This window comes from Mangifera indica, chromosome 7 (assembly GCF_011075055.1).
Source record: "Mangifera indica cultivar Alphonso chromosome 7, CATAS_Mindica_2.1, whole genome shotgun sequence".
NCBI lineage: Eukaryota > Viridiplantae > Streptophyta > Magnoliopsida > Sapindales > Anacardiaceae > Mangifera > Mangifera indica.
The window spans coordinates 13,556,624-13,573,243 of NC_058143.1; the positions used below are offsets into that span (position 1 = coordinate 13,556,624).

A 16,620-nucleotide genomic window follows, 5' to 3' on the forward strand; every position below is an offset into this window, starting at 1 on the left:
TCATCATCCAAATGAAACTTTTCATTTAGACAATAAAGGTATCGTCTCAACAACACTTCATTGCTTTAACGATCAATTCACATAGATTTGTGAGATAAATTTGATTATTTTGATCAAAATTTGGATGGTTTTTGTATTAAAAAAACCATCAAAAAGGGAGAGGAGGTGTTGTTTGTGAGATTGATGATACGTTAGAGTGAATCATTTGAAAAAATAATCGTAGAAAAGAGAGAATAAATTTTTAGAGTGTAAGTGTAATTTTAAAATTTTGGAGAGTGACTATTAATTTTAAAATATAGATAGTGAGATAAAAAAATAAAATTTTAAAATTAAGTGAGAAAATGAATTGTTAATTTTTAAAATTAAAATAAAAAATGAAAATAAATTATTTATTTTTTAAATAAAATTTTAAAATAATAATTTTATATTTAATAACAATAATAAAATTTAATAAATAAATAAGGATTTAAATTTAAAAAAAATAGTGGATGATTTGGGTAGGAATGAGCCCTTTGGCCTTTGCGTCTTGGTTGATAAAATAATTATTTCTTTAATTAATAATGACTATAATTATATAGCTTTTCAATATATATTTATTTGTAATATCGGCCATATTTTATTTGTTTTAATTTTATAATTCGCATATTCAATTCAGGTCATATTTGATTTATTTTTTTAATCAATAAATTTAATATAAATTCAAATAAATCGGACTACACGAAAAATAGGTTTCAAATTTTGTTTTTTTTTAACTCAGATTACGAGTTCAAATCGACTCAACGGAACTCAACTGCGTTAAGGTAACGAGTGAAGAACTAAAGCGATGGCCGATTTTCAGACCTCAACTCACCGAGCCAAGTGGATTTTCACTCATCAAGAACTTGTAAGTATGCAAAATAATTGTTAGGCAGCTGAGCAAGTGTAGGAAAAGTGAGAGAAGATTTTGTTTCTTATAGTTCGAGTGTTAGTTACTAGGATTCTTTAATATTATTAATTTTAATTTTGATTTAATTATTGGATTCATAACCTGCTCTATGGTCTGTTTTGGTTGTCATTTATAAACTTCAAGTTCAATTTATTTTTTCGATTTTATATTTGAAAATTTCTTAGTAGTTAAAGGTTCGTTTTTGGGTGATATTGGTTGAAAAATACAAAGCTTCCAATCAAAAGCAATACAAACTCTGGAGAAGGTAATGGATGGAGCCTACTTTAATGATTGTGGGTGCATTCGAATTTTTTATGTGATGTTTAGGGGCTTGCTATGGGCTAGTAATGTTTCGTGCCATGCTTTGATTACAAATAAAAATGATTTATCTAGGCAAGCAATTTAATTTATATATTATGATTCTAAAATATTGTTTCCTGGAAATAAACATGCTTTAATTGTAAGCCTATTATGGGCTTGATAAAGTTACTGGCGGTATAGTAGTATAATTCCCATTACTTTTGTGATCTTCTTATGGAATGAGAAGTATGAAATATTGTTGTCTGTCATAGTTGATGTGGTGAGAAATTTTTGTTTGTTTTGATAATTGAAGTTGGGGCAGTTGTGAATGAACGCCAGTTTTGGAAATTTCTTTGAAAATTATATTTTACCATGAAGTTAATTTGGCATATGCAATGATAGACTTTAGGCGTTGTCATTCCTTTTGTATAGGACATGAATTGTTTGATGAAACATTTTATGTCGGGGCTGAGCATGGCAGTCTCTCATGCTACCATGAGTGTGACTGTTTCTCTATTATATGATCTATTAATAAGGTGGATTCATGTTACAGTTGATAATTCATTTGTTGCTAAGACTCTGTTGTATTTTAAAATATGGAACCACACAAATGGAAGTAGATTTTGACGGTTCATTTTCGTTCCCAGAACCTCAGAAAGACAATGTTAAATGTTTTGTTGATGCCTCCCATTTATTTTGATATTGTCTATTTGTCAAATGGTTTATATTTGATAGTCTTATTGTTTTATGTCAACTGAAAAGCATTCTTGTCCAAAATCCCTCAATATTGAAGAATAACAGTCTATGCGTGTATTTTTTGAAAATAAACTTCGAGAAGTGTGTAGTTCATTTTACTTCCCTTTTGAAATTCAGGTTTGTTTTTCTGTATCTAATAATTGAGTCTTTAAGGAGATTTTGGAAGACGAAAAATGCATACTAGTTCTATTAACAAAAGTTTAGGATTGGTTCACATTTGCAGGCAACAACTCTCTTAATAATTAAAAGCAAAATAATATTGTGGTTGATATTTATGGGTAAAATTGATTACAACATATGAAGTATCATATTATTATTTTGAAATTTTTTCTTATATATAATTTTTACTTGTGTTTATCAAATAATCAACAAAAAAATCAACATATTGTGAAAGATAATACTTCAAAAGGAAAATTTACTTGACAGACAGACAAGAAACTACAATTCGCTCTTTTATTCTTTTATTTTCAGTGAAAATGATGTTGCTTAGTTCTGTTTTATTTGGCTAAACAAAACAGAATGAAACCTAAAACCTCACAAGCTCAGCTGATGAAAAGCTTCAATGGCTTGCATAGTCTCCATAAACTTCTCAATCCATCTTTGTCCTCCTTCACCCAATGTAAGTTCCTCTCCAAAACCCTTGTTCTGTTTTATGGTTGGTGTTTGAAACTCCACCTGTTTTGATTCCAAGAAAAGTTTGAACTTCATTTTTTACAGCCTTTGCATGAATAGTTAATGAACTTTAAGATTGTCTAACTTGTTTTACAGAAAATTTATCTGGGAAAATTGGCGTCGGCCAGGTTTTCATGAAAAGCAATTGTTACTACAGGTATCCTTCTTCAATTTTCATGTAGTCCAAACTGAGAAAGATTAGTTTTTTATTTTAACTTTGTTACTAAATCATGATTAAACTAAGTTTTTCTCTTGTGTTTGAGCTTAATTTGAAGATGTTTATTTCCTATCAAGTTGCAAAGATGAGAACAGTCTTGTCGATTGTGAATTTCATACCCAATAAAACTATGCGTATCCATTTTGAGTACATAAATGGATATACACTTAATGTGTGTCATTATGTGATTGAGTGATTTTGGATTAAGGAAAAAGTGACACTCAATCATGTATTGACACACGTAAGCGTGTACTTATTTGTGTATTCCAAGTGGATACGTATAGTATTGCTCTTTCATACCAGATATATTTGTAATTGTATAAGTTGAATAAAATTATGTGAATCCCTTCAAACCTGGGTTGAGTTGAAATGAATTATCTAAAACCTCAAAATTTCAATGCTCTTAGTGAGGTTAGGTGATTCAAAAGCAGGCAATAAATTGAATTTAGGAACTTTGCTAATTTATTTGGGATTTTTGGAATGAAGTAATTTGAAAAATATAACAGTCAGTTCACTGCATCTTACTTGAGAGTGATACTGCACATCCCAAAAGATATCCCAAATTCACATCCAAAATGATGTGTCAACCTATTTGGCATTGTCATATCATTCACCAAATCTCACCATTTCATTTACATTCATCACCAAATAGGATTACACATCACCTGGGATGGAAAATTTGGGATAATTTTTGGGACTTGTAGTATTGTTTACTTAAGGCCATATTCATAGGAAATTAATGGCTTAAAAACTCTGATGGGGTGAATTGCATGATTGTTCTTGGACATGTCCATATTGGAAACTAACACAAGCCTTTTCATTGCTCACTCTCAAATTTTGACAATGTGAACTTCATTTAAAGCAGCCAATCCTGTTGCCGCTTGCAGCTCAGATAGAGGGTTATTTCATGTGAGTCAGAGCTCTCATTTTCATTTAACAGCTTTCTTATGAAATTGTTTCTTGTTTGGATATAAGTTCTTGTACTCATATGAAAATAACTGGTTATTGGGTTGGACCACATGTTGATGATGGTTGGGGTTTTGTAGAAGCATTTTTTCAAACAAATTACTTGATTTCCCAATGATCATGACTGATTTGCATGGTTTCTTTTTTCTGTAAGTTACTATATGGATGTTGCAGAATCACTCAGGCTATGATATAAAAGCCCTTGCACTCTATAGGATGTCAAAAATATCCAAATATAATTGGATACAAGAAATTTGGTTGGCTGGATTTGATTGGCATGAGGGCACTTGTGGATATTACTGGTGAAATAGGCTGTTGACTACCAAACAGATTTCAAACTCTGGCTTAAACGAGTGTTTGTCAATAAACTATATCCTACACTGTTTAACGTTGTTGATTGGTGAATGTGTTACTAGATTTCAAATCATCAAGATGTGAAACTAATTGCTTTTAATATTATTTTGACATACAAAAATAAAAATATAAATGAACTAACTACATTTACATTGTTGAGTTAATCAAATATGATGCCATTCAACATATATGAAAGAAACTGCAAACTAAAGTTAGGGTAAAATTTGAACTGTAATAAGAAGACGATGAAGAAAGTAACTAGAAATCATTCAATTTTGAATAACTCAAAGGAAGTCAGCTTATAATTTACACATTTCTAAATGGTATCAGCTGTGCTTCTATTGAATTTGTAATTTGTTGCGTACCTGTTCAGGTCAAGTTCCCTGCTGCTCCAGCTTCAATGTCTCTTGGCAGAATTAAGTGAAAAGAAGATCCTGTAATGTTTTGGACCTCAGCAGGCCGCCTCTATTTTGTATAATGTATACTCAGTCAATGTAACAAACTCAATCAATTCAATAGAAATAGCATTCCAATCTGAAATTCATTCATTCGTCAATGCTAATGTTTACACCAATGTTTCTCAACTCAACTCAAGCAACAACAGAACAATGAAACTAAAGGAAAATAAACTGGAACAAACAAAATAAATGGACACTGAATAATTCTGGAATTTGAGAGCCAGACCCCTCCTCCTTCTTAACAAACTTCAGTACATCATTTTCATAACAAAAAACCAGGCTCCGTCTCCTTTTTCTGCTGCTCTATAAAAGCATGAGCCTCCTTAACCGAATTCTGCCTCCTGCCCACTGATAGGCTGCCAAGTGGTCACAGCTGAATGGCCAAGCTTATTCTGCTCCAGATCAGCTTCTGTCATTCCCAGTTTGCCCTCCATCAGATCCATCCTTGAGTCTTCAGCTGAGAGTTTCATCCTTTCTTCTGAATTTGGGTCTGCTTCCTCTAATCTCTTCTTGGGCCTACGAAAATAAACTTTGGTAATTAGGCCTCTATCAATACCCCCCCCACGGAGACGCACCTTGTCCTCAAGGTGAAATTCGGGAAAACAGTCCCGTAAAGCGATGTAATCCTCCCAAGAGTTCTCACAGTCCGGAAGAGAATGCCATTTGATGAGGACCTGCAAGTGACCAGTTTTTGAATAACGAGTATCCAATAAAGCTTCCGGCTGTAATTGCAATTCTAAGTCCCCCGAAAGGCAGCCAGGCAGAGGTTGTGGCTGTATAGCAGCCCCTAAGACCCTTTTTAACTGTGACACATGGAAAACCGGATGGATTTTGCTTGTGGAAGGTAAAGCAAGACGGTAGGCAACCGCACCAATTTTTTCAAGGATGACATAAGGGCCGTAGAAGCGAGGGCTCAATTTTTCATTGAGCTTCTTAGCAAGAGTCCTAAAACGGTAAGGCTGAATTTTAAGGAACACTTGCTCACCAACTTCAAAGTGGAGCTCGCGACGTTTCAAATCGGCTTGACGTTTCATCCTATCTTGGGCTTTATGGAGCTGCTGTTTCAACTCAAGCAGAATGGCATCTCTTTGCTGTAGAAAAGCGCCAACCTCATCTATTTTGGAGGCTTCGGAACCCCACCGAAAGAGCGTTGGGGGATCTCTCCCATATAAAGCCTTGAAAGGAGTCATCCCAAGAGAACTATGGAAAGTGGTATTATACCAATACTCCGCCCAAGTGATCCATTTAACCCAATCCTTTGGTTGTTGAGAGCAAAAGCATCGGAGATATGTTTCAAGGCCACGGTTGACAATTTCAGTTTGACCGTCAGATTGTGGATGATATGCACTGCTGAACTTGAGAGTTGTACCCACGGAACGAAAAAGCTCCCCCCAGAATTGACTCATAAATAGGCGATCGCGATCCGACACGATCGAACGCGGGTAACCATGAAGCCTAACTATCTCTTTACCAAATAAGGCAGCCACCTCTTTGGCCGTATACGGGTGGGAGAGCACAAGGAAATGGCTGTATTTGGTCAAGCGGTCCACTACCACCAAAATGGTATCTCCCTTTTTCGTTCGTGGAAGACCCCCAATGAAGTCCATAGATATGTCCTCCCAAACTTTATCAGGGATGGGAAGAGGCTGTAAGAGGCCTGCAGGACTCATGGCTTGATATTTGTTTCTTTGGCAGATTTCACAGTGGGCTACAAAATCCCTAATACACTTTTTCATGCCAATCCAAAAAAAAACTGCTGTTATTTTCTTGTAAGTGCGAAAAAACCCTGAATGGCCACCGAAAGGTGAAGAATGGAATTCCCGAAGCAAGGCTGGAAGTAGGGCAGAAGAGGAAAGCATCACCAACCTGTTTTTGTAGAATAGAGTGCCATTCTTTAATAAGAAGTTGGCGTGGCTGGAGGGGTCCTGGAGGAGCTGCTGAATGATTTGTTTATACCGGCTGTCGGAGCGAACCTCTTGATCAATCACTTCCCCCTCGATCCAATGGCTGGCTGAAATGGAGTGTAAAGAAAGAGAGGCTTCTGGTAACCTGGACAAGGCATCAGCTGCTTTATTCTCCATTCCCGGACGATACTGAATTTCAAAATCGAAACCAAGTAGTTTCATCACCCATCGTTGTTGCTCTCCACTAATGATGGTTTGATCCATTAAATGTTTCAAACTCTTCTGATCAGTGCGGACAATAAAATGCTTCCCCAATAGATAATGACGCCACTTTTGCAAGGCTAAGACAATGGCCATTAATTCACGTTCATAAACTGACTTTACTTTGTTTCTAGGGGAGAGAGCCTGACTCATAAAAGAAATAGGCCTACCCCCCTGCATGAGAACAGCCCCGACGCCTATGGACGAAGCATCCGTCTCAACTAGAAAAGGCTGGGTAAAATCAGGCATGGCAAGAACTGGAACAGTAGTCATGGCTGTCTTCAACCTCTCGAATGCTACTGTAGAGTCTTCATTCCAGTGGAAGGAGTTCTTTTTCAACAGCTGTGTCAATGGGGCTGCAATTTGTCCATAGTGGCGTACAAAGCGGCGGTAATAGCCTGTAAGTCCCAAGAACCCTCGAAGTGCCGTAATATCGCGAGGTCGCGGCCAATCAATCATACACTGAATTTTCTGAGGATCAGCAGCTACACCCTCAGCTGAAATTATGTGGCCCAAATACTCCAAGCGAGAAACCCCAAAGGAACATTTTTTTCTGTTCAAGAGTAGGTGATGGTCGGAAAGAAGCTGCAAAGCTAAACTGAGATGATGCAAGTGAGCAGATAAGGTGCTGCTGTAAATCAAAATATCATCAAAAAAGACAAGAATAAACTGCCGTAAATGGGCCCGAAAGACTTCATTCATGAGGGCCTGAAAAGTGGCAGGGGCGTTGGACAGGCCGAAGGGCATGACCAGAAACTCGTAATGGCCGTTATGTGTCCGGAAAGCTGTTTTCTCAACATCAGAATCAATAATTCTGATTTGATGGTAGCCAGATTTCAAATCAAGTTTGGTGAAGATTGTAGCACCAGATAATTCATCTAACAGCTCATCTATAGCAGGAATAGGAAACTTATCTGGAATGGTAATTTTGTTGAGGGCGCGGTAGTCAACGCAGAAACGCCAGCCACCGTCCTTCTTTTGCACCAGGAGAACAGGGCTGGAGAATGGGCTGTGGCTTGGGCGAATAATTCCAGCATGAAGCATTTCACGAACCTGTCTCTCAATTTCAGTCTTCTGGTGATGAGGATACCGATAAGGTCGGACGTTAGGCGGTGCGACTCCATCAAACAAACGGATGGCATGATCATGTTTTCGGCATGGCGGTAACCCCATGGGCTCCTCAAACAAATGTTGGAAATTTACCAGAATTCTCTGAACTGCTTCTGGAGGCTCTTCTGAAATATTTTCTGAGGCAGCTAACTGAATCCAATAGCAATGGGTACCCATTTTAAGTGATTTCGAAACAGCCTTAAGAGAAGTTTCTTGGGTGACTAATGAAGGATCCCCCTGAAGTGTAATTTTCCGCCCTTCCCAGTGGAACACCATAGTGAGGTCCTGCCAATTGCTTTTAATAACGCCCAAAGTGGCTAGCCAATCCACACCAAGAATGACATCCACGTTGCCCAACGGGAAAACAAAGTAGTCGTGAAGAAATTTCATCTCTGGTAACAGTAGCTCAACGCCTGGACACTTCTCTCCGCCGGCGACCGAACTTCCATTTCCGATGATCACTTGGAAGGTTGTTGGTGAGCATGGAAGCTGCAATTTGTTGACCAATTGTTGAGAAATGAAGCTGTGGGAAGCACCGGAATCCACCAGAATGATGACAGGGGAAGTGTGAATTTTGCCCAAAAATTTCAACGTCTTAGGAGTACTGATACCAGCAACAGAGTGACGGGAAAGCTCCATCTCCTCACTGTTTCGGAGCTTGAGTTGGCTGGCGTCTTCCGAAAATTCCGTTGGGTCCTGTTCATCTTCATCACAAAGCATCAAACGGAGTTGTTTGAAGGGGCACTGATGGTTCGGACCGAACTTGCCTGCACACTTGAAGCACAAGCCTTGCGCTATGCGGGTCTGAATTTCAGATTGGGAGAGGCGTGGGTATTCCGGTCTGGAAGTTAGGTTAGGGCGGCGACTGAACGAGTTGAACCGAGGAGAAAAAGGAATTGGTGGCTGGTTGGGTGTAGGAGGTGTATGGGGAGAGTGATGGATAGCTTCTGATGGTGGGAGATTTGGTGGAACGACGGAAGAAAGCGTCGAAGGTGGGGCTGAATTTGGGGCTGAAATATTAGAGGAATGTGTCTGGGAAGTCGAAAGCGTGGGTGGGAAATTATGGCCTGAGTCGGGTCGGTGGAATGGGTATGGGTCAGGTTGATGGGCGGGCTTATGAGTTGGATTGGGTGTTGGAGCGGTTTGGGTGGGTGGCTGATAGTGTGGACTGGTGTGGTTTGAAACAAGAGACGAAGCTGCTGTGGAAAACGCGTTTGGGTGGACTGGGCAGGAGGCAGAAATTTTGTGGTTGGGCTGTGTATTAAAGGAAGAAGGAAATGGGCTTGGGCTGGGTTGAAAACTGGATGGAGTTGCAAAGGCTTGGGCTGCCCTTGTTGGATCCGGGTCCCAATCCGGCCCGTGCACGACCCGGTCCCTTTCTTCTATATCAGCCGCCTGCTGCATCAAGGTGAAAAGATCCGCCGGTGCTTGGAGACGAAGCTCGGCCTGAATTCGGTGTTTCAGTCCGGCGGTGAAGGCTCCTCGCACCCACTCTGCTGGTGCCGACGGAAGCATTGCCACCAGCTGTTCGAAACGCGATCTGTACTCGGCCACCGTTCCCGTCTGCCGATGCAAGATAATCTGTTCGTAGGGCGTCCGGTGCTGTGTTGATCCGAATCGCAGAAGAAGCTCCTCCTTCACCTCCCTCCATTCACGAAATGGCCTCCAGAGCTCCCTGAACTGAAACCAACTCAACGCCTCCCCTTCCAAACAAAACATCACTGCCGCCAAACGTTCCCGTTCGTCCATGCCGTTCATCTGGAAATAGCGCTCGACCTTGGCTGCCCACCCCCATGAGTCCACTCCACTGAACAGAGGCATCTCCAATTTTCGGTGATAATGGTCACGCCGATTCGTCGTCTCCGGAGCAGCGTAACGCGGTGGTCGATGGTTTCTAGATGATTCTCCAAACGCTACACCAGCGCTGTGTGGGTAGGGAGGCTGCTGTGGTGGAGGAATCGGCTGCTGAAACCCAAAGTTTGCTCCAGTGTTCAATGGTTCTGAAAAAAATTGCGGTGGTTCTTGGGTGACAGTAGGTGTCACTACTGTTTCGTTGTCCTTCCCCTTTGTATCCTTCAGCAGAAGTTGTCTTATCTCGTGCAAATTTTCATCAAGCTTGTCAAACCGAAAAGTTGTTTGGTGTTCTGAATTTACAAATCTTTCATCCATAATGGTCACCTTTTCCGTTAGGCTTTTAAGGTTTTCTTCTAAATCTTTCACTCTCCCCTCCATTCTGGTTTTTACCATAACCCAGCACCAACGGCTCTGATACCAAGTTTGTTGCGTACCTGTTCAGGTCAAGTTCCCTGCTGCTCCAGCTTCAATGTCTCTTGGCAGAATTAAGTGAAAAGAAGATCCTGTAATGTTTTGGACCTCAGCAGGCCGCCTCTATTTTGTATAATGTATACTCAGTCAATGTAACAAACTCAATCAATTCAATAGAAATAGCATTCCAATCTGAAATTCATTCATTCGTCAATGCTAATGTTTACACCAATGTTTCTCAACTCAACTCAAGCAACAACAGAACAATGAAACTAAAGGAAAATAAACTGGAACAAACAAAATAAATGGACACTGAATAATTCTGGAATTTGAGAGCCAGACCCCTCCTCCTTCTTAACAAACTTCAGTACATCATTTTCATAACAAAAAACCAGGCTCCGTCTCCTTTTTCTGCTGCTCTATAAAAGCATGAGCCTCCTTAACCGAATTCTGCCTCCTGCCCACTGATAGGCTGCCAAGTGGTCACAGCTGAATGGCCAAGCTTATTCTGCTCCAGATCAGCTTCTGTCATTCCCAGTTTGCCCTCCATCAGATCCATCCTTGAGTCTTCAGCTGAGAGTTTCATCCTTTCTTCTGAATTTGGGTCTGCTTCCTCTAATCTCTTCTTGGGCCTACGAAAATAAACTTTGGTAATTAGGCCTCTATCAATTTGTTAGGAACCCAGCATTTATTCAATCAAAACACAAAATACATAATAACTAAAATATTTCATTACTAAAAATATTACAAGATAAACCGAATAGTTCGAGGAATTCGGAACCTCCCATTTTCCGGCCATTCGAGGCGCCGGAGACCTCCCCTTTTCCGGCCATTCGAGGCGCCGGAGACCTCCCTAAATCAGCCAAAGGTGGCTGCCCTCAAACCCCAAACCCTAATATTTTTTTCTCTTCCTTTTTAAAACTCAAACATATATATTTATAAAAGAAATGAGCCATTGGATTGGGGACAAGTGTCCCAATCCTAACATAATAAAATCAATATATATTCTTTGTAAATGATTATCTGGATGATGTTTGCAGATCAACAATTTATTGATTTTATACTATAGGTGCTAAAATGTTTAAGCTATTAACAATTTAATTTGTCTGAATTACCTTTAATGGATCTTTACATTCCTTTTACTTACTATCATGGTTGGAGGAAAATGAACAGGAATTAGCTACTCTTCCTCCGTTTAAGCAATCAATAGAATGTGCTGAACAATAAATGACCAAATAAAAATGATTATTTGCTTTCAAATTTGCAGTGAACAATATTCCAGTTGTATGCAAGTAGTGAATATTATGCCTTCATTCTACTATTTCTGTTGTATCAAAATTCTTTGCTTGGGATTGCTATCGTAGCAGAAATTATTTTAGTGATTATAGTGAAGTGTTTCTTATTTGAATTAGGAATAAAACTAAGAGTTACTATGTCACTCTCCTCCAAGTGATTTTGGGAAGAGGGAGGATGAGATTGGTGTCACTGTATTCATAAAAGATATTGTGTGATAAATAATATCTACATGCTTGTGCGTGCAGTTTTTCTTCATTGCACACACAAATGTTTACACATAACTTCACACATAAGTGCGTGTTTACTTTGCATTGGTAAATTTTGTTATGAATGGGAATTAGTGATTCTTCCTTTGCGCTAAATAGTAATTGGTTGAATGTGTTGAACAAAACATCACCAAATTAAAGTTGTTGCCATCTTCTTGTTCATGGAGAACAATGATCCAGTTTGTGCAAGCTTGTGGATAGCATGCCTCCATTTCACTAATTCTGTTGCATTAAATGATTCACTTGGGAAAGCTATCATGATAAAACGTATTTTAGTGCTTATAGCGAAAACTTTTTCTTACTTGAATCCAATATCAGTGTTACTCGGTCAATCTGATTTTGGGAACAAGGAGGAAGATATCGGTGTCACTGTACTCATATGATGTTGTGTGTGCAAGAATATCTTTCTACATGCACGTGTGAGCACACTTTCTCCGCGCACACATATATACATGTGATCACACAAGCACATGCGAGCACATGACTCCTTTCCGTTATATTTTGATATGTGAACTTTTTTCCCTGGACCATCAGAGATAAGGTGAAAAAATTACTTTTAAGTAGATCAAATCTTTTGAAATGTGTATTAGAGTACATTGCAAGTCGCAACAGTGTTGCATTTGCCTACGGTGACTGCTGCTCCTCACATGGATAACCCATGATCCTCTGGCGTTCTGTCCTGGAGAATGGGTGCACCGGATGTGGTACAATATCAGTTTACGAAGCATTGGTTGGTGCTTGCTGGACTATCAATGTGATGTGAGCATATTATGAATTTCGATACCTCAATTCCATGGTCGGAGCCCATGGAAGCAACATTCTTTCCAAAGACATTGTAAGTGGAAAACCATCCCAGAATTCTGCATTGATATATTTGGTCCCATTTTCTTGAGGTTTTCAAAATTATCCTATAATTAAAGAAACCATCTCATATTAACTGCTCATTGGCATGGTTAGTACAGAAACTTTTAGAGTTTTCAGCTTTTGTCCCTCTTTCTTTCTTATTGTCTGCATCCTTTCTCTTCTTTTGGGGGGGAACATTTACATATGTAGTGGGAGTTTCTTCCATACCTTTTGTATCAAGTGCCTCTCAGGTTTCATCATCTATTGAACAGAGAGAGAGAGAAAAACATAACATAGTTGAGAAGTGGTCCCCAAGTATTGCATCTTGATAACCTAAGTCTGACACAAATTCTAATTTTATTTTTAGGGTCTTAGCAATCATCTTTTTTTTGGAGAAATTAGCCAATCCTTTAGTTTGTAATAAACAAAAGGCATGCCCTTAGATTTGAGTTGTGGTCCCTTGTTCTAGGGTTTAGTAAAGCTCTAAATCAAGTACAGATGCTACCTTGACTATGCTTGTTTCCTTTTCTTTTATCTTTTCTAGGTAAATAACTTTTTGTATTATCTCTAAGTAAACTTTAAAGCTGATGTTTAAAAACATTAAAGGAAGCAATGAATCAGAGTCTTTTGGGAGCTTTATACACTTGAATGGTACAAATGAACTGCTTGTTTGATGATGAATTGTGATATTTAGTTCCTCCTTGTTTGTTTCCCTCTTTGAGAAAAATTGCTATGGTAGGAAAAGTTCAATTACTTGAATTAAAACTTTCTAAAGATGAACAGTCCTAATTTATTACTTTTTTTAGTTTACCCAGAAAAACAGAGAGTTAGAAAGGAGAAGTATTTTTATGTACAGGAAACTGTTGGACACAAGGTCTCAGTCATAATCAAACATGCAGTGATTGGATAATTGAACATCAAGTGCTTTTTTTATCAGGAACTTCTGACTAAGACACATGTGCGTGTGTGCGTGCCCGTACACTTGGACATGTTTGATCTTTCTGGAGAAACCAAATGCAGCAGTTTCCTTTAGAACATATGTAGAACCAAAATATAAAGTAGTAAAATTATAAGTTTAGACTCAATTGATCTTCATCCCAAGATAGCTAGGTAATATCAGCTCACAAATTCAACCAAGTTGCTCTTTTCCAAGTACAAGGGAATAGAGGAAGCAAATTAATGCAAAGAGAGCCATAACTATAACTTGAGAGAGATATACAAGTTAACTATGTTGCTAATAGCAGCTTTGCTTCTGCTTGCTTCTATTCAAACCTAGAGAATGGACAATTTTGCAGACTGATTACAAAGATAATCATTTTCATCATCTTCTTCACCTTAAACAGAAAAGTGTTGTTCAAGATGGCTTTGTAAGAGGGGATTTACCTTTCTCTAGAGCCCTGGACTCCGGTGGAGTTAAAGTTTCAATTTGCTGCCCGCACATCACAGTCTGATCCCTTTTATGGTTTGAATCTTCATCCTTGTCTTGGTTGCTAGTGACTCTCTTGCTTTGGTTGGCTTTTACTCTTTCAGCTTCCCTATATTTATGTAAGTACCTTGCTAAAGCCTCAGCATAGTTATCAAACCCTAGAGCACTGAGAGCCCAACAGATGTCATCTCCATTCACTGTCCTGCGATTCTCCTTGTGACACTTGCCAGATGCCTCACTTGTTACAAAACTTATAAACTCAGTTGCACTTTCTTGCATTGTTTCTTTGGCTTCTTTGGAGATCTTGGCATTTAGTGGCAGAATTTGCTTCATTATTCTACCCACGTTGGCTATAGGCAGTAGCTTTTCTTGCTCATCCACCATTTCTATACTCAGTCTCTTTCCTTTTGTCTGCAGACTCACTTCTATATAGTAAATAGATAGATAACTGTGTCTACATCTATGCATATGCATGTTCATGTTCATGTTAATGTGAATAATAAACCATGTCATATATCATCATGGAAAATGGTGACGATGTTGCGTGTCATGGTAAAAGTATGATCATCATCATCAAATGGGGGAGGGGATTTGAATTTCTACAGGTGTAACCATGTCATATATGTTCCATCTAGCATGCATGGTTCTACTTGTGTTTATATATTCCAGTATGTAAGTTAACATGCAGTGAACTGATTTATATTCACTTTTATAGTCAAACTAAGGAGCTCAGCATGACCAAACTTTCACAATAATTCTAGCAAATCAAGTTTTATCTTGAGTAAAAAATGAGCAAGAATTCTTCCTTTATTCCACTTATTAATTAGAATCTGACCAAAGTCTACTGCTTTGCAACTTCAACCCCTAGGTTTTAGGAATAATTTGGGAAAAGTTCTAAAGCGCAAAGGCTTGATAATTGTCCCCTCCCCACCACCAATCCTTCTTTGACTCTTGTAATATATCATTTGAATGATTAATATTATACGTATGAATAAATTATACAAATGTATCTGTAAAAATTGAGATAGTAATTGTATCTGTAAAGGCTCGATATTCAAATGAGTGGTGGACGTTTGCATGCTTGACAATTTCTTAATCTAATGAGGAAGCATAAACCTAAAAAGGAGTGATTAAAAATGGTAGTGCGGCTTGATTACCTAGGCTTAATTAGGTTTAGTTTTAGGTTTATTGCTCTAATGACGGTCGAACATTATTTTGTTTATGAAATTAAATCTGTTAGGTTTTGGTCAAGTTTTGTGACAGAGAAGTTTCATCTACATAAGATAAGAAAGGCTTTAGAATACTCATATTGTAATTAGTTTCTTGTATTAATGGTGCTGTTAAAAAAAATTATTAGTGGCTTTTTGAAAGTCAGGTGCATTTTTTTTAATTAAATAAAGTGAAATTTTTAAAAGAAAATATATTATATTCTTTTTTTTTTTTTTTTGTGTGCGTACAATTATATTATATTTACGTTGCTCATTTGATCTTCAAAACTTGAATTGGATAGGCTCTTTCGAAGGGTATCTGCAACTAGTTGTTTGGTCGGAATGTAGGTCATGCAGGCACTCCCATTGTCGATCTTCTTTTTAATAAAGAATCAATCAAAATCTACATGTTTTTTCCCTATCATGATAGGCTTGATTAAGGATGGATACAAATCGAATTGATTTTAAAAACCTCTTAGCTCGAGTTCAATTTGAATTAAAAATAACTTGACTTGAATTTAGTTTGAATAAAAAATAACTTAGTCCGAGTTTGATTCGAATTCATTGAACCAACATTAAGGATGATTTGAGTTCAGTTTGAATGAAAATAGTTCGGTTTAAGTTTACTTCAAATTTATGAATAGAATATGTGGTTCAGATTCGTGGTTTAAATTTGTGATTTATTAATAAAACTATATTATTTAATAATTATTTAATATAATTCGAATCGATCTATGAGTTAAATTCGAACCGAATTAGGCTATCCAACCAACTCGTGAGGCAAAGTCTAGCTCGATTTTAAAATAAGTTGAATCTCTGAACTTGAACTCAATTCATATTCAAACTAAATAAATTCGAACTGAGTTAAATTCAGCCAAGCTCTCAATTTGGGTGTAGCACTAGGCTTGATTGTGTTCAATGTTAATAGTTGCCTTATTGTCACGATACAGTCTTGTTGGGACATCACTGGGCACCCTAAGCTCTATCATTAGATGATTCAATCATATTCCTTCACAAATTTCATGTGCCAAGCTCTAAACAAGACTATTGCACTTCTACAAGCCATAACAGGTTGTTATTACTTCTCCAAGTTACTAGGTATCCCCAAACATTGGTACAATAATTTGACGTGGATAGCCTGTCAATTGATAAGCATGGCCAATCAACTTTTGTGTATATCTCAATCAATCTTCCCTCATTCTTCTTGAAAAATAAGCCTCTTCCAAGGTTACTTTCATATTTCATTGGATAATACATAATTCACTTTATTAAACAGGAAGTAATGTCTGCTCTAGTGTGAGAAAGGTAAGTAAATTTACTAACTTCCTTCTAATATCTTTCTCAATCAACAGTTTTTTTCAATCTTCTTCGAAACCTATCTTGTGATTCAACT

General features: G+C 37.8%; 1 protein-coding gene and 1 long non-coding RNA gene across 5 annotated transcripts; one reads left to right on the forward strand and one right to left on the reverse strand.

The window, feature by feature from the left end:
- The first annotated feature begins 624 nt into the window (after window positions 1-624).
- LOC123220596 lies at window positions 625-4,336 on the forward strand. 4 transcript variants are annotated; one of them, XR_006503074.1, is made up of 5 exons: window positions 625-655; window positions 758-883; window positions 2,500-2,600; window positions 2,750-2,810; window positions 3,736-4,336. It is a non-coding gene; the product is annotated as an uncharacterized LOC123220596 (long non-coding RNA). The 4 variants fall into 4 exon arrangements; XR_006503075.1 differs by lacking the exon at window positions 625-655 and having other exon boundaries at window positions 694-883; window positions 3,736-3,779; window positions 4,011-4,336; XR_006503073.1 differs by lacking the exon at window positions 625-655 and having other exon boundaries at window positions 695-883; window positions 3,736-3,779; window positions 3,991-4,336.
- Window positions 4,337-13,258: 8,922 nt separating this feature from the next.
- On the reverse strand, window positions 13,259-14,502 carry LOC123221859 (nuclear transcription factor Y subunit B-4-like). The gene has a single exon (XM_044644804.1). The coding sequence runs from the start codon at window positions 14,497-14,499 to the stop codon at window positions 13,948-13,950; it is 552 nt and encodes a 183-aa protein (XP_044500739.1). The 5' UTR covers window positions 14,500-14,502; the 3' UTR covers window positions 13,259-13,947.
- Between the last annotated feature and the right edge of the window lie 2,118 nt (window positions 14,503-16,620).

Excerpts from the sequence above, each read along its gene's own strand:
- LOC123221859 (XM_044644804.1), bottom strand. The coding sequence starts at position 14,499 with ATGAACATGCATATGCATAGATGTAGACACAGTTATCTATCTATTTAC.